We start from the raw sequence: 23,079 nt of genomic DNA, 5'->3' as shown, positions 1-23,079 counted from the left end.
GATGCACATCTCCTTCGAATTGGGCTCTCCGAGACTAATCATTGTGCTTGCGGAGAAGGTTATCAGGATATTGATCATGTCGTTTGGACATGCGTGGAGTATCGTGATGTCAGATCTCAACTAATAAATTCTTTGCGTACCCAAGGTAGACTATCCAATATCCCAGTTCGAGACATTCTTGCTTGTCGTGACCTTTCATACATGAAACTTATTTATCATTTCATAAAGAAAATTGGAGTTTCAATTTAATAAAGGCCCCTTTTAAGACTTAGTTCTGATCCCAGCTGCGTCCATGAGTTCAACCAATAGCTAAATTAGAATAAAAATTATGTAATGATACAAACAAACTCGAAACAGTTTATGAAATTATCAACAAAATGTCTGAAAATAACAGCTTATTTTATAATTTATAGAAGTTAATCGTTTGGTTCAAATAATATTTCCGAGTAGATTTCATAATTAATGACGAGTTACCTAAGATGATATTTAAGCTATAAGAGAATATGTTTTAATAAATTCAAAAGGTTGTGACTATGTTAGAATTAAATTAGGATAAGAATATTATGTAAAAGTGATGCTACGGCGAAGAAAAACTTATGTAAACTGCCTTAAGAAATAAACGTATTTATGAAAAAAAAATAAAGATTTATATCGAGAAAATTTAAACCTCACAACTGTTTTGTACTCGTTTACTCACCTATAGGGAATAACCAACGAAACGGCAAGAGAATAATTATCTCAAAGTGGAGGACACTCGCGGAAACAGTTCAACTTTTAAAGAAATGTGATACGTTCTGATTTAAACACTTGGATAGTCTGTAAGCAACTGACTCGCTACTCTCGAGTGATCTTTATTTTAGGTTCACTGTTTTATACAGTGTTGCCAGTATCTCGGCTCTTTAAATAACTTTTCTTCGTTAAGTTATATAACAGTATATAACAACTCTTATCCTTTTAAAAAAGTTCATTAACAAATTTTGATTTACATTAGCTTAGTATGTAATTTAACTATTTTACAATGTTATTTACTTAATTTATTCGAATTCAAATGTTTGAAAAATTCAATAATAAATGAAATCATTTCCAGCCTTTGCCGTTTTCTTCCGCTTCGAACGCCTAGGAAAATCGTTCGATTGACCCATTGAGGTCTCTTCTAATTTGCGCTTTCTCGATGATTTCCTAGACTGTGCTTCGCCGATTTCGGGAAATCCATAAAACTCTTCGTCTTCCTCTTCCATGTTTCTCGATCGCTTCTCAGATGAAGCCGTAACGAGAAGATTCGGTCTACATAACTCCGATTGGTCCTTAGACACCCTTATTTGGTCCCGATAGGCCTCTGCCCGGACGTTTCCAATGGTAATCTGAAATATGTGTTTTGAAACTCGTTTTAAAAAGGTTGCCTTTAACCATCTTGCTTTATTATTTTGGTTATGGATTTTATACCATATTTCATCCCCTTCAATCAGTTCATTTAATGGATCATTCTGTTCCTTGCGAAACGTAATCCTATCATTTTCTATATTTTCATCATCTTTTGTTTGCGAAAAAAGCAAATGTCTTTTATAACCCAATTTAGGGTTTACTAAATCTATTAAAGTCTTTGGTTTATATGAGAATATTTTCTCTGATGGAAAGTGTCCATCACTTGTTAAACAATTATTTCGATAATTAAACAGAAACAAATTTATCTGATCCTCCAAATTCAACTCAGACACTTCCGGTTCTAATAAAAATTTCTTTAATACCTCTTTGGTTGTTCTTACCAATCGCTCCGCTTGACCATTACTTGAAGGATTGTAAGGCGGGCTTTTGAGGACTTTAATTCCCTGTCTCTCTAAAAAACTTATAAAAGCATGAGAGTTAAATGGTGGACCGCCGTCAGAAACTAAGACGTCCGGTAGTCCGAATCGAGCGAAATAGCCCACTAAACATTTTAAAACGTTACTACAGTCTGTTCCTCTCTTCATCCAATTAATCTCTAACCATTTTGAATAACTGTCTACCAATAACAGAAAAGTATGATGGGAGAAATGAAAAAAATCCACGTGAATACGACTAAAAGGTTTTGTCGTTGGAATCCAGTTGGATTCAGTTTTAGGTTTCTTAGCCACTGCCATACTATTACAACTGAAGCATTTGCCAACAAATTTTTCTATATCATTATTAATGCCAAACCAGTAAACTATCCGTCTAGCGAGCTGTTTCCTCTTTACGATGCCTATATGATTGCCATGCAGAAGTTTCAGAATTGCGTTCTGCAATTTCAGTGGAATCACCACCCTATCTTGGTACATTAAACACCCTTCAACCGATTCAAGATCATGTTGATTCGCGTAAACGTTCGTAAAACTTCTATTCATTTTCCTTGGCCATCCATTGCTCATAAATTTTAAAATATTTTGTATAAACCTATCTTCTTTAGTTTCATTGGCAATAAATTCGAAATTTAATGGCATATCTTTGCTAAAGTTTATGCTTCTAATAAATTCATCTCCATCATATCTTTCTGGCACTGGCGTTTCTAAAGGAAAACGAGAGCAGAAATCTGCATTACCCATTTTATGAGACGGTCTATATTGAATATCGAAATCGTATATTGACAGTTCTAAAATGTACCTTTGCAATCTCGTCACATAAATTGAATTTTTCCCAGTTTTGCCAAAAATACCAACTAGTGGTTTGTGATCTGTATAAATCTGAAATTTCTTCCCAAATAAATATTTGTGAAACTTTTTTATCGTTGTAACTAAGGCCAATGCCTCTAAATGCAAAATTGGGTATGATTTCTGTGCTGAATTCAGCGAACATGACGTAAAACAAACTGGCTTTTCAATTCCTTCTATTATATGAGCTAAAACTCCTCCCAGGCCATAGCCGGATGCGTCAGAAATTATCACAATGGGTTTTTCTGGGTCATAAAATTCCAAAAAATTAGTTGACAATAGTAAAGATTTGCTTTCTTCAAAGGCTTTGTTACAATTTTCGTCCCAAACATATTTGGTATTATTTTTCAATAAATTATAAAGACAATACAGTTTTTCTGATAAATGTGGTATAAAGCGATGATAATAATTTATTAGTCCTAGAAAAGATTTTAGTTCTGTAGTGTTTTTAGGCTCTTTCGCATTTTTAATCGTAGAAATTTTATCGGAACAAGGAAATAATCCTTTCTCATTTATAATAAGACCCAAATATTTCAACTCTTCAACGAAGAATTTACACTTGTCCCAATTTACTTTGATGTTGGCTTCCAGCAATCGCTGTAAAACTTTATTAAGTTTTTGAGCACAATCATCTAAATCTTTTCCTGAAATAAGCACATCATCTAAATAACACGAAACTCTCTCAATTCCCTCTAAAACTTGGTCCATGACCTGCTGGAATATTGACGCACTGGACGATGCACCTTGTGGAAGCCTGTTATATGTATATAACCCTTTAATTGTATTAATTACCATAAATTGTTTTGATCTTTCCGATAGTTTTAACTGTGTATACGCCCCCTCTAAGTCTAACAAACAAAATATTTTGCTGCCCGATAAATTTGCAAATAAATCTTGTGTTATTGGTAAAGGATATGTATTAGCAATTATATGTTTATTGATTGAAACTTTGCAATCGATAACCATTCTGATTTCATTATTCTTTTTCATAACTATAATCACCGGTGAAGCCCATTCACTGGTTTGAATTGGTGTAATGACTTTCTCTTTTTCCATTTTTTCTAAATATTTTAATACCTTATCTTTTAGACGGAAAGGTACGTCGTAAGCTTTTTTGAAAATTGGTATACTATTTTTCAACACCAAATTTGCTTCAAAACCTTTAATTGGTGAAGAAAAATCCTTTAAAAAAACACTTGAAAATTTCTGTTTAATTTCTTCCACAAGATTATTCGTACTCTGATCATTTACCCTATTAATTGTATAGTTTCCTGAAAATAAATCTCTCCATTTCGGGAAAAATACGTCCAACCACGGTCTACCCATTAGGGGAACAAAAACGTTATTGCAGTCTATCACAAATAATTTCAAAATACTTTTAAAACCATTTAGCTCAATCGAAACATTAGTTTCTCCCACTATTTTCAACTTTGACCCATTAACTACCATTAATTGTTTACTGCATTTACTCAAATTGTTCATAAAATTAGACTCATACTGTAATTTACTCATGACTGACACTGATGCCCCACAATCTATTTCCATATTTATCAATTTGTTTTCAATTTTACATTTAATTACACAAGGATTATTTACACCTGAAATAGAAGAAACATGCATGCAATTCAAAACATCTGTACCTTTGTCCTCCTCGCTGTCGGATGCATTCCTCAAATCCGTCGTCATTCTGTTCAGTAGGTCGCTTAAATGTCTGTCCGCACTAGGTCCAGGGCTAAATGTGTTTACAACATTTACTGTATCTTTTCTAAGATTCCTCAAGGCAAAACATTTACTTTTAATATGCCCTTTTTTCTTACAAAATGTGCAAATCATGTTTGAAAAATCAGGTCGGAATCGTTCAAATTTTTTAAAATTTTTATTCAAACCATTTTGGTTATAATTGTTGAAGTGCACTTTTCGGTCCATATACCCTAAACGGCTTTTTACCGGCCCCCTTGAGCTACCTTCCCTTGGATCTTGATTTTTTTGAAGTCTTGTTGCATTTGCAAATCGATGTAAGACATTTATAGCCGGACTGTTAGTGGGATTATCCACTATAGTTGCTCTGTTTAGCATATTTCCATTAGCAGCATCAAGAACTCTAGCGTTCGAGCCCGCGATCACCCACGTTGCTATGATTTTTTCCGCTGATTCGAGTGTGAGATTATCCTCATTAAGGAGTCTTTGCTGGAGAGCTTTGTCTCTCAAACCAGCAACTACCCTGTCTCGAATAGCAGTATGTTTGTGGTCTCCAAAAGTGCAGAATTCTGCTTGGAGTTTTATCGCCAATATAAAATCTTCCACCGTTTCATCTAGCTGTTGTACTCGCTGATGAAATTTGAAACGCTGAATCAAATCTGATTCTACTTTATCGAAACGCAATTTTAACTTGGCCACAATTTCATTATATGGTGCTTCCACCAATTTGCCATTTGGAAATAATAATTTGAGTTCTGAAAAAATTATGGGACCACCCAGTGTCACAAAATGGGCCTTTTTGGATTCGTCTGTAACATTATTCATGATAAAATAATAACCGAGCCTCTCCTCCCAATCGGAGAAGGATGTACCCTTACGGTACGGCTCAATTGTCGTAACCATATTAGCCATCTTTGAAATTGTTAAAAAGGAAAAAGAAAAGAAAATGGCACTTTATTAACTGTTTTGTACTAATATGGTTAAACGATTTTCAATTTAAAAAAGAATAAAAACGACTCACCGATTGAAAATAACTGGGCTCACCCGCGAATATTTATTTCCGAAAATACAATTAGCCGGAACACCGTCTTGGCCGTCGTCAAATTGTCGTTGCTTATCCTCGACCTCTGTCGGAATTGTTTAATTTTCCTTCGACCTTAGTCGGAACTTCTCAGGATTCGCCGGATGTATCAGTTTTAACACTTTTATCACGTCTATAGGGTTAAAAAGAAAAGAATTAGTACTTTTGATAAAACATGTGTTTAATTGTTTTAATTAAACAAAGGATCTATTGTCTCACAAAATAGTTTATTGTTTTAAACAATACGCCATTCTTATCAAAAACACAATGCCAAAAAATATGCGCGTCAATTTTTTGTAAAAGAAAATAACGCCACTATAATGTACTTTTACCCTATCACCACTTACCACTCAACAAGAAAAAACTTTGCGTGTGTTAGTAGCGTCGGTTTCGACCAACGCTATTTGCCGATAGCTTGCCTAGAGAAACAAAAAAATCTATACAAACGCGCCAAAGCACGCCGCAAAAAAATGTCACTTTTTCTGCTAATTTTCCTCGTCGCCACTGTTTTGTACTCGTTTACTCACCTATAGGGAATAACCAACGAAACGGCAAGAGAATAATTATCTCAAAGTGGAGGACACTCGCGGAAACAGTTCAACTTTTAAAGAAATGTGATACGTTCTGATTTAAACACTTGGATAGTCTGTAAGCAACTGACTCGCTACTCTCGAGTGATCTTTATTTTAGGTTCACTGTTTTATACAGTGTTGCCAGTATCTCGGCTCTTTAAATAACTTTTCTTCGTTAAGTTATATAACAGTATATAACAACAGCCGGCAACATTTCCAAAATTAACCTCACACCCGGCAACATTTCCCACTCGTTTTGACGTTTGGGAAAATGAATCGTTCGTCACTTGAGGTTCACCATGGAATGAACCTGTCACGTCACCCGAGTCGACTCCTAGAATAGGGTGAGTCACGTCACTCGACTCGCAGAATAAGGGTCATTGACACCACACCGGAGAACCTGATCCAGAGAATGTGCCACTGCGTAGAGAACTAGAACGCAGTGTCGACCGCAGCATCCCAAATTGCGGGCATATTGCAGCGAAAATGGAGTGCGAAGCATCAACAGGCAGCCGCGACCGCTGGTCGCGTGCAACCGTAGTAGACTCAAGAGGGATCAGCGAATAAACGTCGATCCGGGAGAACCTCCTTCGCCGGGGAGCTCTTCTTTGGAGTAGTCTAGATCCTTCGTCGGGGACTAGATGAGTAGATTGTCGCGTGGTACCGTTAGGATCGCCTGAGCGCCAGTGAACCAGAAATCACGCTCCAACCGGAATCATTGGATCGACTTAGGCATCCTTTCGGTCGGGTCGTAGACGTGTACCGTAAGCGTCGGTTCGGGAGGACTTCCCTCGTAGGGGAGCTCTCCGTTCAACTAGTCGAGTAGTTTCGCGACGTAGCATCAGTTTTGGGCCAGGATGCTGATCCCCATTCTGCATTCCCTCCGAATTACGTGACACCCTAGACACCAGATCTGCACATTATTCCTCGCATCATACATCGAAGACAGCAAACTCAATCCATGCCAGAACATTATAGGGTCAGCATAATATTCCACCCAGAGACAGGCGTTCAGTATCTTTGTAACAACGACCGTGGCCTCGCGGAGTGCTAAATTAAGTAAAGTTCATGTGAATAAACCTTTTTTAAAACTCCAGCTACGGAAGTCCCGTATATATATATATATATATATATATATATATATATATATATATATATATATATATATATATATATATATATATATATATATATATATATATATATATATATATATATATATATATATATATATATATATATATATATATATATATATATATATATATATATATATATACATATATATATATATATATATATATATATATATATATATATATATATATATATATATATATATATATATATATATATATATATATATATATATATATATATATATATATATATAATTATTTTATTCCGTCTATTCTTAAGATTTAATCAAACTAAAGGTGCATTCCTAGACTATTTTAGCATAGTATATATTTATGTACTTTCAAAAATTCCTGAACCATTCTAGAAAGGAAGTATATCCAAGATTAAAAATGAATCAACAAGGAGCAACTCTCCTTCTGTAAAAACGGTTCCTTCTAACAACATAAACAATAATCTTCCAGAATCGGATTTTAGCAAACCACAACAAACAAATAACAATCTATACTTCCTTTATTGTTTGTGACATTTATCTTTAGCATGGGTGTCTATAATTCACCCGATCAAACACCTTGCGATTACTGTCCGAAATAAGTTACTTCAGCAAATCTCCAATAAGTCGGTGAACTCCAGTAATGTCCAATAAGTCAATGAACTTTTTCTCCTATAATCAGGGAATTTCGGTTCCATTAAATTAACACAGCTTCGAAAAACTTCTAGTCTCCAAATCAACTGCCGCTTCTACCGGTTTATGTTTCAGTCCTTTGCGGAATGCGTTAAGGACTATTCACACCTTTCCGTTCCGGTTCGTTTCCGTGGCGGTTGAGTTCAGCGAACGAGCCTACAGTGCGCCGTCAGTGTTTTTTCTCGGAACCCTTCCGTACCGTTTCCGTTTCTGTACAGCAAAAGCGTTGACAAAACGACTTCAGTAAAAATAAAATATCGATGATGACGAATTCGAGTTTGCCGGACGGACGCTACAATGACGGCGAGCTGCACTGAAATGGCACTGTGCCGGAAAGATGTGAATGCGCGCATAGACAACAAATATACAACAACAATATCGGTGTTCGTGCATGTTGCCATGCCCACACTGAACCGGATCGGAAAGGAGTGAATAGTCCTTTATACTGTGTTACGCATGCTACTATTCAAATCATAAAAAGCCTAAACACTTCCAAACCAAATAACAATCTATGCCTCCAGTGACCAAGATGGTCTCCAATTTCAAAACATTCCGTACTGAAGCTTGATTCGTTCCTTCCAGAATTGAAAGTAAAAATTTCAGCTTGATGGGATAATTATAAACGGAATGATGACACTGCAAATCTAACACAGTATCATGATTTTTCTAAATTACCAATATTTTCTAAAATACCCGTTAATTAATAAACAACAGGTACATCAATCATGGTCATTCATGGGTTAACCTATTTTGCGCATAGGGCACATAACCAATTTATATACTTTGTGTTTCGTCTTCGACTCGTCAGTACATAACAGTTTATGTTGAACTGTTATGTAACCCAGCAGTGAGGTTTATGTTGGCCAATCGATTATGTGCTCTATGCACAAAATGGGATAACCCCTAAATCGGCTAGTACAAACCGAAACTCGTTTACGTTCGGCACGACAGTAAAGACGTTGCACTACAGTGCAAATAAAAAAAGTGTTCTGCAAGTAGCAGAAACTTTATGTCTGCCTAGAGTTTATGCTGAACTGCTGGGTTACATAACAGTTCAACATAAACTGTTATGTACTGACGAGTCGAAGACGAAACATAAAGTATGTACATCCATCATGTCATCTCATTTTTAAAATGTGATTAATGAGCAAATAAATCTCCTTAAATGCGAATTACAAAAACGTACTAGATAGCGGTTCTAAATGCTAAGCATCTCTCGTGGAGTAACTAGAAAAAGTACGGGTGTGTAAGGTCAGAGACATAACTGGATGTCGTGAATACGAATAAAGGAACTGAAAGGAACCTTTCATTAATAGCTTCTAAGTCGGTGCTATGCATTTTATATAGCAAATCAGCAGAAAGTTCTACTACAAACTACAAGTGGTTGAAAAATGGGCCGTATACAGTATAGTGAAGCAAATTTTGCGTAATTCTTTGGGTATACAATTATTGTTCTAAATAGAAATATACATTGCTGCATTTGATTACAATTTTCCAGCTTGTAACATATTCCGTTAAAGCGTCCAGACCTGTCTGTAGTTTATTCTTCAGAGCATTAATGACACGACCTTTGTAAAAAATGGCAGTATCATCAGCAAATTGTGACAGAACACCACCATCCGGTAGAGGTGGGATGTCTGATGTAAAAATGATGTTGTTGGGGTACACCAGCAGGAATAGTAAATCTTTCTGAAAGTGCATTATTCAGAGAAATTTGAAATGCTCTACCTGCAAGATAATTTTTGATAATTTTAATATGATACATGGGAAAATTATACCGATGCAGTTTAAACACCAGACCATCGTGCCACACATTATCGAATGCCTTTTCAATATCCAATATTGCCATGGCAGTCGTTTTGGACACTGATTTGTTTTGCTGGATGACGTTGTTAACCCTTGTGAGTTGGTGGATGGAGGATCTTCCTTTCCGGAACCCAAACTGTTCTTCCAGTAATATATCCTGTTCATCTGCGAAAACAAGAATTCGCCTTTGTATTGACTTTTCAAACAGCTTGGATAGGGCAGAGAGTAAGCTGATGGGCCGATAGCTCTTGGAAAAGGAAGGATCTTTCCCCGGTTTCAAGACTGGGATAGCTTTAGCTAACTTCCACTTTGAAGGGAAGTAACCAAGCTCCCAGCACCTGTTAAAAAGTTTAGCTAAGAAGACAAATGAGCGAATATTAAAATGTTTCAGCTCAATGTTGAATGTGTTGTCAAAACCGGGGGCCTTCATATTTTTGGATTTTTTCACAATAGCCATCAGCTCATTCGCAGTGACTACTTTTTTCCGGAACCAAGCTGTCTGATTGGTCAACCTCAGCTACGCTATCAGCAACGGCTCTTTCATGTGGACTAACAATGTTGAGTCCTAAATTGTGAGAACACACAAACTGCTGGCCTAGCGCATTTGCCTTCTCTACTGGTGTGATTAAAGGTATTCCTTCAACTGCGTCCTGGGATGACATCAGAGAAGGAATAGGCTTCGGTTTTATCTTCAGCACCTTCGTTAAGGACCAGAAGGGCTTTGAATGTGGGAGAATTTCTCGAAGCTTTTGCTGGAAGTTCCTGTTGCGAAGCTCAGATATCCTTTTCTGGATTATCCTAGTTAAGTTGTTATAAGAAGTCTTCTTATCTAGGATGTCAGTTCGTTGATACTGCCTCCGGTAGATATTTCGAAGTCGGATGAGTTTCTTGGTGAAACTGTCGATTTGAAGAGAGGAACTCGGCATATGTTGTACTGGAACCGTCCTATCACGAGCGACTGTGATTGAATGCTGGAAGGAAGATAGGGCCGCATCGATTTCCATCGGGGAATCTAGTGGCGATAATAGTTCCTCCGAGGTTGAATAGGCACTGTGTCTGGTGAAGATCCCAACGTCAATATTACTGGAAAGTGGTCGGAAGATAGCTCGTTGAAGACATCCGGGGAGCTGTCTATGGCGATGTTGCTGATAAATATGTCCGGAGCAAGGATGTTGTACTGTCCAGCTTTGTAATCTTCGGCAAGTACGAATCCGTTTCGATTCTGTCTTTTGTTTCCCCACAGCTCATGCCGTGCGTTCAGGTCGCCAGCAATGATGAATTTGTGCTGTCGTCGAGTGAGCATAACTAGATCTCGCTTCAATGATGCACACGTACCATCTACCTGTGCTGAATGGATCGTTTAATGGCAATGGCAACTCCCCCTCCTCTGGTAGTTGTCCTGTCGAGCCTGTGAATCCTGTAATTGGAAATAAAAATGTAAATTTCAGGTTTAAGATGAGTTTCAGTTAAAATGGCAATATCGGCATTCTTCTCTTGAAGAAAGTCGGATAACTGAGCAGTTTTGCTCCTGAGTGAGCAAGCATTCCAATTTACTACAACCAACTCATTATATTGCATATTCGATGATGAATTTGCCTAAGGCGTTGATTTGATCCAACCGCGTTCTGCAGTTTCGTAGTTTTGATGTCATCTAGTAAGCAATCGTTGGTACTGTGTGGTTCGGCACATTTCCCGCACCGACTTTTCATGTGGCAATTCCTCGCTCCATGGCCGTAGTTCAAACAGTTCGTGCACTGTGACATTCCGATGTACCGGTTTATACTTTTGTCATTCGATGATTATGTGGAATAAGGATTTTATGGTTTTTAGTTGACTCATGGTGATGGAGCCCTTCTCCAGATGAACCAAGTAGAGTTGATCTTGATACTTTTTGTCCGTGTTATGTCGCTTCATTTTAAACACCATCAAAGGCTTTAGTCCAGCCTCCGACAGTGCCTGCTTTAGTTCGGCTTCCATCATGTCGGGTAGTCCTCGAAGTACAACCTTTACAGGTTTATTGGCGGCAATATCGTGTGTGAAGTATTCCGCTTTTGTCTGCTGCAGCTACAATTCCACTCCTTTGTAGTGGTTCAAAGCCGGAACAGTTATTGTGTAGCCTTCAGTACATAAACGGATTGTTGCCTGTAGTCCTTTGCTGATCAGTGTGTTGAAATCCGATCGTAGAGTTGGTGGGAAGCCCTTCAGGTAGAAAGGCGGCATTTTTTCCTTCTTCTGCAGTTCCTCTTCGACATCAACTGGCAGATCAGCGTATTGGTTGTTACTCAGCAAACGGTCGTTTACCTGTACATCACTTGGCTTCAGACGCTTAGCATCCTTTGGATCCTTCTCGGATTTATGGCGCGTTTTACCCATAGCTTGGGTAGGTAGAAAGCTGCGAATAAAATATAAAACAAAATCGAAATTAGTCGTACTAGGTTATTCGTCTATCCACATCGAGTGTTAGATGACGAATAGAGGACGACCTGAGTGTTTCACGCTTTATACTTGGTTTGTTCTTACTGACGTTGGTGGGAGAGCCTCACTTCGACGTCCAGTTTCGTCTGTAGCACTAAGAGAAATGAACAGTTTTTATTCAAAGATTTCCTTTTCTATTTGTTCAGTAGATTCTGATATGTGCCTGACTAACTCAGTCCGTCGTACAGATGCGAAAAAGGCAAACAAGCGTGATGAATTTTCCTCATTATTTCCAAAAGTTTTTCGAAAACTTTCTGGCCCGTATTACTGGTGTCACCACACGGTGAAAACCAAATGAAGTAACTGTGACCCTAATTCTGGGTATCACTTCACGGTTAAAATCAAGTGAAGTGAATGTAGATCCTTATTACGAAAGTCGCTTCTGAGACAAAAGTAATTACTTGAATGAACTAGATGTCATTATGAATATCACGCCACCAACATTTTGTTGAAAAAATTAGTTTTTTTCCACCACAGTGATCACTTCACTATGCGTGATACCGATAATAGGTGAAATCAAGTGAAGTGACATGTAAGTGAAGTGAATGTGAAAGCGGAGTGAGAACGGTAATCAGAGCCTCTTTGTTTTTCGAATAGTTTTAGGGTTTTTTCACGCTGTTGAAAATTTAATCACGAATTCCTGATCATATTACCGATAGCTTGTAGAAAAAAATATGTTGTTGGATTAAGTACATCAAAAGATATTCGTGGTAAAGTTCTGCCCATTCTTGTACAGGGTAAATTTTGAAGGCGCCCCATAGTAAAGTAAGTCGTATTCAGGACAAAAGAACCGATTTGAAGAATTCTGGAATTAGGAACGTGACCTGAGCTCAAGAACTAGATTCAGAACTTAGAACAGAGTCAGAATTCAGTTGTATTTTAGTAGACTACAATTTCGAAACTGAAATCAGTTCCGGATTCTTTTTCCAGAATCCAGTTCAGCATGCAGGCTCTGAATTCTAAACCCATATTCCGGAACTAAACTCTGAAGCTTGAAGACGATTTCTCGCCACGACTACTAAAATGTCTCATAATTATTTGAGAGTATTATTATGATTCTAAAAAGAACCGAGCAGAGGAATTCTGGAATAAGGAACTGGACCTGAGTTCAAGAACTAAATTTAGAACTAAGAACAGACTTAGAGTTCAGTTGCAATTCTAGAACTACAATTTCGAAACTGAATTCAGTTCCAGAATATAGTTCCGAATCCAGTTTCAGAATGCGAATGACAGTTGCTACCTGAGCGTTTGAGGTTTTAACCACGCAGAAGGTTCTCTCTCTGCCGCTGCTGGTGGAATGCGTCCTCCCGGCTTGATGACCGGAAAGTGAATGAGAATGAGCTACCGGAGCGTTTGAGGTTTTAACCACGCAGAATGTGCACTCTCCGTCGCTATTGGTTGATGATATCGCTCCCTCGATGACTGGAAAGCAAATGATGAATGATTCTCACGATGTCTGCTTCCATCCAACACACCAGAAGAAATGATCGATTTTCAACCACGTTTCCCCTTTTATACGCATTCAGATGAAGATATGTGCCTGACTACCTCTAAATCGTCGTCCTTGCGCGAAAAATCCAAGCAAAAGTAAAGAATTTTCCGCGTTGTTTTCAAAGTTTTAGAAAACTTCATTTTTGAGTTGTTTGTGGTTATCTCGCACTGTTCAAAATATTCACCCTCATTCTTGTGTTCGTATCGACAGTACGACGAACGGGTACTTTCGAAAGAATACGCATAAGCCACTCTTGTTTTCACTCGAATGAATTTGAATGCGACTCGTTTCCCACAAAATATTCAAATATCAGTAAACTTCTTCAAATAAATGCTTAACCTTGATGAAATCAGTCCAATTCTTATGAATAACCATATGCGAAACGCTAGAATGTATGGCAAATTAACTTCAAACGATACGTGTATTCGAACATCATTCGTACGAACGGAAAGTCCCATTCTTGTTTACGGACGAATAGTCGAAATGACGTCGTTTCGATTCGTCAGTTTCATGTTGCGAATCAATCGTTCGAAAACCTTGAAAAAAGTTTAAGCGATTTCCAACAAATTTATTTTTGAATCTAAAGGTAAGGATTTGTAATCAAATCATAAATTTGTGTTTTGCAGAAAACATTTAGAAAGCATAGCAGTACAGAAAAATGCTGTTTTTTTCTGGCGAGCCTTCGAATATATGCGCGGTTCCAAGTTTTTACGCATCAAATTTTACATCTATTAGGTACTGTAAAATACGCCATGGGCAAATATGTTTCATTTTATATTAAATGCATAATTTTACCAATGTAGTTAATATAAAGACTATCGAAAACATGACAAAATTGCAAGAAAAATGCAACATATTTTTCGCAGTCCTGATCGGACTGCTTTTTTTTACTTTGCACGAAGTTTAATTTGAAAATTTCATTTACGACTTCAATAAAATTGGTCCTGAGTACGATTTTGATTTATTATGTAGCATTCGTCACTTCCTTGATGCTTGGAGTATTCCTAAAAAACTACCTGCGCTGCCGATCCTGCCTTTTGCACAGGAGTCGCGTACGTACACGTTCGAGTGAAAACAAGAATGGCTTGTTCGCATTCGTTCGAAAACATGTGTTCGTCGTATGGTAGATACGGACGTAAGCAAGCATGATGATACAAAGTCAGCTAAAAAAAACAAGTCAAATAACAAATGATAGCAAAGATTTTTATTTACAACAGAAATCTGTACCAGAACTGATAGTTTAAAGATGGATGTGCGTTGTTTTTATGCATGTGCGATGTTTAAAATAGTGATTGATTCGAACGTAAACGGGAATACGAATTTAATATACTTTCGAACGTATCGCATACGGCTGTAAACAAGAATGAGGGTGATTATTCTAAATTCCTGATCATATTTTTTAAGAAATGGTGAAATAACCATTCAAAATTCAGGATGACGGGGAGACATTTAATTTGCGACTAGTTTGATCAACATCGGTCCATCCATCTTTGAGATCTCGACCTCTTAGTTGACAACATACATACAGACACACACACATACACACACGGACATTTGCTCAGTTCGTCGAGCTGAATCGATTGGTATATGACATTCGACCCTCCGGGTCTTGGAATTTTTTTCTAAAGTTTGAGCGAATTCTATACCTATTTTTTATATTTATAAAAAAAGATAAAAATGATAACATTAAAACAAGGACAAAGAAGGGGATGAGTAAAGTCAGATACATAACCGGATCGACGGGATAACGAATAACATTGGCTAGTTGAAACTGTATCCATATAAAACAATCTACTACTTCTGGCACCCGAAAAATACACCCAAACGCACGTACACACATATTTTCCGATTTCGTCGAGCGTGTCGGATGGTATATAATACTAATCGTCCCTGAAGAATTTTCAGCAATTCTATTCCCTAGAAAAAGGTAAAACGGTTGCAAGGCAGTCAGACACTTTAAAATAAACAGTTCAGCGTAATTCATATTAGGCAGGTTTAAATTAGACTTTACTACAAAGAAACATTTTAGTCCAAGTGTAATTTCTCTTTTGTAGTAGCGATTTTGATCGATTCTATAACTTTTCTCTCATTACCAGAAGTGAACATCGGAGTTTCCATCGTAACATCGTAGTCTTCATTTAATTTTTTCGCCAAGAAATATATTTCAGCTAGTGCAATGATAAGTGCTATCATTATACCTAGTAGCAGCCGAAAACCTAAGTCCAGTTGCCCCACAATTAATTCGATACCAATGAAACCAAATGCAAATCCGGCAGCAACTGAAAAAATGAACTGAGCGACAGCTATTAGCTGACGATTTATTTGTTTGACTACAAAATAGAGAATGTTAACATGATAAAATTTGTCACAAACATATAACTAACTTTGAAAAGAGATGGTATCCTGCAACTGATGTGTTTGTAAACCATCCACATTACTGGTCATTGCCTTGTATTCCCTAGCCTCTTGTTGTCCTCGTAGTTTTTGGCAACGTTCTTCTAGTTTTGAATTTCGTTCCATAATTTCATTTTCAGGAGCCATTATGTTGCAATCACGCAACATTTCATGCAAATATGGAATACTGGGATCGTTATTTCGCAATTGATTCATGGCTTGGTTGATCCATTTGAGATCTTTCAACGATATTGCATGAATATGTTCATGATCCACCCTCAATAAATTGCTCTTGCAATGTAAATCTGGTAACTCGAAACCATATTCCAATTGGTTATGTTTTAAAAATAATTGTTCTTCGCGTGTAAATTCTACTTGTTCACTATGGACCAATCCCTCTGATTTAACATTGGTCGATTTTCTATCGAAAATGGACCGAATCGAATCAGGTAGCGGAGAATGATTGGAAAACTGTTTGGCAATAAATTTTACAAATGACAATGATAGAACGATCTTAACGGATGAATCCTTAATGGGATGTACCGACATTCCTGAAACGATATTCCATACAATTGACAATGATAACTGCTAATGCTATACAATCGTCAATTGGTTGTTAATTCGTTATTTGAGTATTTATCCACTTTGAATGTACGATTTTTCTTCAAAAAGATCAATTGAATGGTAAAGAAACTTCACTGTTTACGTTCATCATGTGAGCAGCAGAGATGCCAAGTAATGTATTCAAAAATAATATTGTTTTTAGAAAAAACTGCAACCCGCTTGTGAGAAATTCTGACAGCTGCACTGAAAGAAATTATCGTCCACAAACTGAATGGTTTTTGTTTCATTCCATAACGATTTTCAGATGGTTTTAATTAGAGTAACTATAATCTGAGTGACGAAAGCCAATGGAATGTTTTGAGTTGTTGCCAACATTACGGATGAGAAGTCGTCACTCTGGTTATAGGCACTCTAGTTTTAATAATTCGGCCAAATATGAACGTTTGGTCATATTTAATGTATTAGATTATTACATGTTGTTGCTTGTCAATTCTATTTCTTGAATTTAGGCTTGTAGAGCATGCACAATGTGATGCATTTTATGAATAAAATAAGCCAGGGGAATGTAAGTACTGAATGGTTCAGGTGAGTTTGTTAGATTCAATTGAAGAGTCTAAATGATCGTTACTAAAAAGAGCATTGTTTCACTCGTGTTTCAAATATACAAAAAATAGAACGGCATCGTAGACCAGTTTTAAATTTGACAGAAAAACTGGTCGAACAAATAAAACTAGAACGGCTTGCTGGGGATACGTTTGTTCCAGTTTCTGCTCTATTATAGATTTTTCATATAGAACTTCTAGCTGCTGAATTTATTCTTAAAATTTAAATCTAGAATTTATAACAAAATAAACTGGTAGCCCCAGTAGCGAGAGATTGATAATATTGACTTTACTTGTTGACATCGCTCTGAAATAATTGGTCTGGCCGTTTATTCCACCCAGTAGTTGTTTAAACCTTTCATTTCAATATTTTTTACGTTTCGTCTTTGACTCATCAGTGCAGAGCAGTTCAAATTGAACTGCTTAGTGCTAAACTCGACAGTTCAATTTGAACCGCTAAGCAGACGTAAAGTTTCTGCTATTTACAGAACACTTTTTGTTTTGCAACGAAGTGCAATGTCTTTTCTGACGTGCCGAACGAAAACGTGTTTTCGACTATTTCTGGCCGATGCAGGTATGGTCATTTAGGGGTTAGCCAAATTTTGTGCTAGGGCACATAACCGTTTTCAATATTTTTTACGTTTCGTCTTTGACTCATCAGTGCAGAGCAGTTCAAATTGAACTGCTTAGTGCTAAACTCGACAGTTCAATTTGAACCGCTAAGCAGACGTAAAGTTTCTGCTATTTACAGAACACTTTTTGTTTTGCAACGAAGTGCAATGTCTTTTCTGACGTGCCGAACGAAAACGTGTTTTCGACTATTTCTGGCCGATGCAGGTATGGTCATTTAGGGGTTAGCCAAATTTTGTGCTAGGGCACATAACCGTTTTCAATATTTTTTACGTTTCGTCTTTGACTCATCAGTGCAGAGCAGTTCAAATTGAACTGCTTAGTGCTAAACTCGACAGTTCAATTTGAACCGCTAAGCAGACGCTGCTCTGCACTGATGAGTCAAAGACGAAACGTAAAAAATATTGAAAACGGTTATGTGCCCTAGCACAAAATTTGGCTAACCCCTAAATGACCATACCTGCATCGGCCAGAAATAGTCGAAAACACGTTTTCGTTCGGCACGTCAGAAAAGACATTGCACTTCGTTGCAAAACAAAAAGTGTTCTGTAAATAGCAGAAACTTTACGTCTGCTTAGCGGTTCAAATTGAACTGTCGAGTTTAGCACTAAGCAGTTCAATTTGAACTGCTCTGCACTGATGAGTCAAAGACGAAACGTAAAAAATATTGAAAACGGTTATGTGCCCTAGCACAAAATTTGGCTAACCCCTAAATGACCATACCTGCATCGGCCAGAAATAGTCGAAAACACGTTTTCGTTCGGCACGTCAGAAAAGACATTGCACTTCGTTGCAAAACAAAAAGTGTTCTGTAAATAGCAGAAACTTTACGTCTGCTTAGCGGTTCAAATTGAACTGTCGAGTTTAGCACTAAGCAGTTCAATTTGAACTGCTCTGCACTGATGAGTCAAAGACGAAACGTAAAAAATATTGAAAACGGTTATGTGCCCTAGCACAAAATTTGGCTAACCCCTAAATGACCTTTCATTTCGATTACCGATTCAAAACTGTCCTTTCAGTTTTGTATGAAAAAAACCCGGCAGAAACAGAAATGTTAATAATCGCTAGATGAAATTCTCCGCCGGAAAAGGTTATTGCATTGTTGCCAGACTCTTGCCAGAATTCTGCCATCATTCCGGCAAAACCTTCTGCAAGACGCAGGGAAAAATCTGCCAGGCACAGGTAAGCGGGAATACGTTTATGATTTTCTACTTGAAATTAAGGTGAGGTTTTAGCTCAGTGTATTTTTTCAAAATAACAGCAAGTTTTACTCATTCTAGGGAAACTTTTTTCAAACGTGCAAAGTAAGTTCTGACCAGGGATGCCAGGTTCACAGATTTTCAATTTTTTGCACAGATTTAAAAAATGACAGATTTTCACAGATTTCTGAAAATGATCACAGATTCTGGAATAAATCACAGATTTTTGAAATCGAGCACATTTCAGCACAAAAAAGTACAGAGCGGTTGAGGGAAAAGGTACAGAGCGTGTTGGCAGTGAGACCTTTTTTTTGTTCACCAAATTGATTTCGATCTGCTATTATGGTACAGGAAACAGCCACAGATTTTCACAGACAGGGTTTTGGCTTGATCACAGAAATGACCTGGCATCCCTGGTTCTGACTTGTCAATTTTAACCTAAAATTTGCTCATCGCGATTCGCGAAAAATCATATCACGAAAGTTTCTCCGAGGTTTATGCGAAGGGTGACCAAAACTATTTTTTCTTTTTGGTATTGGAAGCCGCACTGCTGAGAAAACTAAAGCATGGCTGGTTATACAGATGAGCATTTTTGGGCTAACCAAAATCAAAACTCATATGATGGATTTGGTAACCAGTCCCAAACATTAGGTATGTAGAAGTATGCCACAGTGGCAAAGCTAAAATATTACTTTTTTTTAGATTTTCAGTCATTCGACCAAAATGCAAGCTTTTTTCCACCTAATGCATATCCCTCTCCCCAGCAACAAGGATATGGACAGCCGACTATTTTTACACCTGAGATTCCAGAACCGATGATATCTCATGGTTACGGAGTACCAGGCGACATCGCGGGTAATGCGAGTCACGAACCGAACGAATTTGATGAACCACCGTTATTGGACGAGTTAGAAATTTATCCACAGAGAATTATAGACAAATCACTTGCCGTACTCAATCCGTTTCACGCACAAGGTCTTGTGGACAACCCCGAATATTTCTTCAAAGAAACGGATCTTGCTGGACCGATCGCATTTTGTCTAACTCTTGCTGCATGTTTATTTGTATCAGGAAGCAAAGCACAGTTCGGCTATATTTACGGTCTCTGTATCATTTCTGTCGTTGTTATGTATGTACTAATTACACTAATGTGCAACTCTGCAGAAAACTATGTTACGATTACGGCTGTTGCCAGTATACTGGGTTATAGCATTTTACCCATCGTATGGCTATCTATTGTTGGAGTATTCTTTGCGTTGAACACGGCGTTCGGAATTGCACTAGCAGCTTGTGCCATTTTCTTGTCTACGATGAGCTGCAGTCGAATTTTCTGCATCATGACCGGTGATTCCCATCAACGGTATCTAATCGCTTACCCATGTGCACTGGTTTATATAATTTTTACTTTATTGGTACTTTTTTGAACATAATATACAGGTGTTTATGTTGTTGATAAATGAAATAAACACATATATAAATATACATATTTTCTAAATCTCTCTAAAACTATATGATTACGATGCAATGGAACACTAAGAATTCGATGTGAACATTTCAAAAAAGTCAATTAGATTCTCTGTTTATTTTCTCTTTTATTTATTTAATAAAAGGCGTTGCTCGGAAATTTTTCGTGAAGGTAAGGCCGCAAAAGAATTTTAGAAATTGTTCTGTCCATTGAAATACTCAGATCGTGTTTAAACACAACTTAGACGGCAACCCGATTGAACAATACTCCGTACATGTTTAAATTTCGCACGGTCCATGTCCATTCTCAGATCTCACAATAATTACAATTCACGGTATTCTCTACAAATCGGGTCAGTTTTATGTTTGATCACTTTTATTAGGAGCATTTAAAACACTATATAAATATCTTCTTAGTAATCTCTGAGTTCCAAAAAGTGAATGTGCTCGTAACGTACTTGAATTAACGTTCCTTGTCACAAAACATTAGACTTACATGGTTATAAACACATGCTATTTCCTCGAAACAAAAATTATGACATCATCATTTCCACGTAATCGCTCAAGATTGTGATAATGATTATTTTATAACGATATCATCATAACTACATTCGTACTATAAAATAACGATTCAGTTTATACAAATCGATAGTCCCACGACAAAAGGGCCTAACTGCAAATGAGAGCCTCTCTTTTGATTATAAGCAAAGCCATGGTATTACATTCCTGTAGTGGAATTTGACCTTCTGTTTCAACAGACTTCGCAGCCGATTCAGAGTGTACAGAACCATTGCATGGCTGGTGCTACGATCCTACTGACACTACGAATCCTTTCAGGTCGAGGCTCGAACATACAACTGGTTTGTAAGACCAGTGCCCTATGCATTGAACCGCCAACCCGGGATGTCTTTTGATTATTACGGAGCCATTATAGCAAATTCTATAATATTTCCAATATAAATCGAAAGCTTGTAGTATTACCATGAAATTTTTGCAAGAGTAAAGCGTCAAGTATAAAATCAGTTCGGTAAATCGTGAAAGAAAAAGTAAACTGTCATTTGCAGTTAGACCCTTTTGTCGTGGGACGGTCAAGGTCACGGGAATGTCACCAAAGCTCATTTTGGTGAACAAAATAAAAAAAGGTCTCGTAGCAACCTTCTCTGCTGTCTATCCAAGCTATCAACGAAAATCGGTATTTATCTGTACGATCCATGAATTATCGGTATTTTGGCAGTACATATCTGTATTGCGGTATAGAGGTCAAATATCTGGATAAATACCGATAAATCGGTATAACATACCTGGCAACGTTGGCTCAAGCATTGAGTAGGAGAGTGTATAATCGCTTGTCACCTTCTTTGATGGGGCGTATGCAAAAATAAATCAAAACAAATTTTAATTGCGTCGTGTCATTAATGCTCTGAAGAATAAACTGGTCTGGACGCTCTAACTCAGGGGTTCCCAAACTATTTTTGGTTATGGACCCCTTTACTAAAATTAACTTAGGCCTTAGACCCCCATCAACAAATTCCTTTTAAAATTCAATTTCTTGCTTTTTTAATATTGATGTGAAATACTTACCAACTTCTGCGGATGGTCAAATAATCACAGCTTTTCTAGCGTAAATATTTAAAATAACAACTTATATCAAACAATAGTTTTCGTTTACGTCGACCCCCGGAAAAAGGATATCGACCCCAAGGGGTCTATATCGACCACTTTGGGAACCCCCGCTCTAACTGAATATTTTGCAAGTAGGAAAATTGTGATCAAAGCAGCAAAAATTCAGGTCATCCTGTTTCCACATTCAAGATCTCCAAAACCATCAGACGAATGCCGAATACGATTGGGTGATGAGGTCATCGAAGTTATCTATCTTGGACTCACCTTTGACAGACATCTGATATTCAGGTCACATGTTGAAAAAGTCGTTCAAAAATGTAGCACAGTCATTATCTCTGTATCCGCTGATCTGTAGAACATCTAAACTGTGCCTGAAGAATCAGATGGCCATGAGTTATGTTCAAAGAGCGTGCACGAAATATTCGTTCAGTTTGCTGGAACGGTTTGTCGTTGTTTTTTCTCCTACAAAAATAGAAAGACAATTTGTTGTTATTCTACTTGAAATAGAAGTATTGTATAGGTATGTGGTGTTAGTTAAAAAAAACGTGGAAAAATTTCGGAAATTCTCCAGTAAAACTAGTCCAACGGGGCTGCAACTCCTCATATCAAAAATGATTCAACAATGGACCTCTGTCTGCCGGGTTTGTTGAACGAAAAAAGTGGCACTCGGTTCAACGGTCTGTTTCAAAATCGGCAAACGAAAGTCCCGTGTTGAACGAATAATTGGACGTTGGTTGGACCGTCGATACAACATAATGGACCAACGAAAGGCCACCGTTGAACGTTTTTTACTTTTCTCATATAGAAAATAATGTCACTCACTTTTCTCGGAGGTGGCTAAACCGATTTGCACAAACTTAGATTCAAATGAAAGGTCTCACGATCCCATAGACAATTCCTGAATTTCATTTGGATTCGACTTCCCGTTCCGGAATTACATGATGGTATGCACCAAAAAATGTGAAAATAATGTCACTCGCTTTTCTCGGATATG

The 23,079-nt window shown here is 37.3% G+C and overlaps 3 protein-coding genes across 5 annotated transcripts; 1 reads left to right on the top strand and 2 right to left on the bottom strand.

The window, feature by feature from the left end:
• Positions 1-1,061: 1,061 nt before the first annotated feature.
• On the bottom strand, positions 1,062-5,305 carry LOC131426751 (uncharacterized protein K02A2.6-like). Its single transcript, XM_058589628.1, has one exon. It carries the CDS (start codon positions 5,271-5,273, stop codon positions 1,062-1,064), a length of 4,212 nt encoding a protein of 1,403 aa, XP_058445611.1. The 5' UTR covers positions 5,274-5,305.
• Positions 5,306-15,588: 10,283 nt separating this feature from the next.
• Positions 15,589-16,797, bottom strand: LOC131440723 (uncharacterized). 3 transcript variants are annotated; one of them, XM_058612249.1, is made up of 3 exons: positions 16,648-16,797; positions 15,994-16,554; positions 15,589-15,939 (listed from the first exon to the last, which is right to left on the bottom strand). In XM_058612249.1, exons 2-3 carry the CDS (start codon positions 16,550-16,552, stop codon positions 15,635-15,637), a joined length of 864 nt encoding a protein of 287 aa, XP_058468232.1. In that variant the 5' UTR covers positions 16,553-16,554; positions 16,648-16,797; the 3' UTR covers positions 15,589-15,634. The 3 variants fall into 3 exon arrangements, with proteins under 3 accessions (XP_058468232.1, XP_058468233.1, XP_058468231.1); XM_058612250.1 differs by having other exon boundaries at positions 16,710-16,794; XM_058612248.1 differs by having other exon boundaries at positions 16,703-16,777.
• Positions 16,798-19,427: 2,630 nt separating this feature from the next.
• On the top strand, positions 19,428-20,480 carry LOC131440722 (protein YIPF7). The gene is made up of 2 exons (XM_058612247.1): positions 19,428-19,649; positions 19,701-20,480. Exons 1-2 carry the CDS (start codon positions 19,565-19,567, stop codon positions 20,420-20,422), a joined length of 807 nt encoding a protein of 268 aa, XP_058468230.1. The 5' UTR covers positions 19,428-19,564; the 3' UTR covers positions 20,423-20,480.
• The last annotated feature ends 2,599 nt before the right edge of the window (positions 20,481-23,079 follow it).

This window comes from Malaya genurostris, chromosome 1 (assembly GCF_030247185.1).
Source record: "Malaya genurostris strain Urasoe2022 chromosome 1, Malgen_1.1, whole genome shotgun sequence".
Lineage (NCBI taxonomy): Eukaryota > Metazoa > Arthropoda > Insecta > Diptera > Culicidae > Malaya > Malaya genurostris.
The sequence above is the reverse complement of the archived record's forward strand: the minus strand, read 5'-3'. Positions and strand labels throughout refer to the sequence as shown.

Excerpts from the sequence above, each read along its gene's own strand:
- LOC131440722 (XM_058612247.1), top strand. The coding sequence starts at position 19,565 with ATGGCTGGTTATACAGATGAGCATTTTTGGGCTAACCAAAATCAAAAC. Across the intron at positions 19,650-19,700 it reads TAACCAGTCCCAAACATTAG|ATTTTCAGTCATTCGACCAA; the intron begins GTATGTAGAAGT and ends ACTTTTTTTTAG.
- LOC131440723 (XM_058612248.1), bottom strand. Across the intron at positions 15,940-15,993 it reads GGATACCATCTCTTTTCAAA|TCAAACAAATAAATCGTCAG; the intron begins GTTAGTTATATG and ends TCTATTTTGTAG.
- LOC131426751 (XM_058589628.1), bottom strand. The coding sequence starts at position 5,273 with ATGGCTAATATGGTTACGACAATTGAGCCGTACCGTAAGGGTACATCC.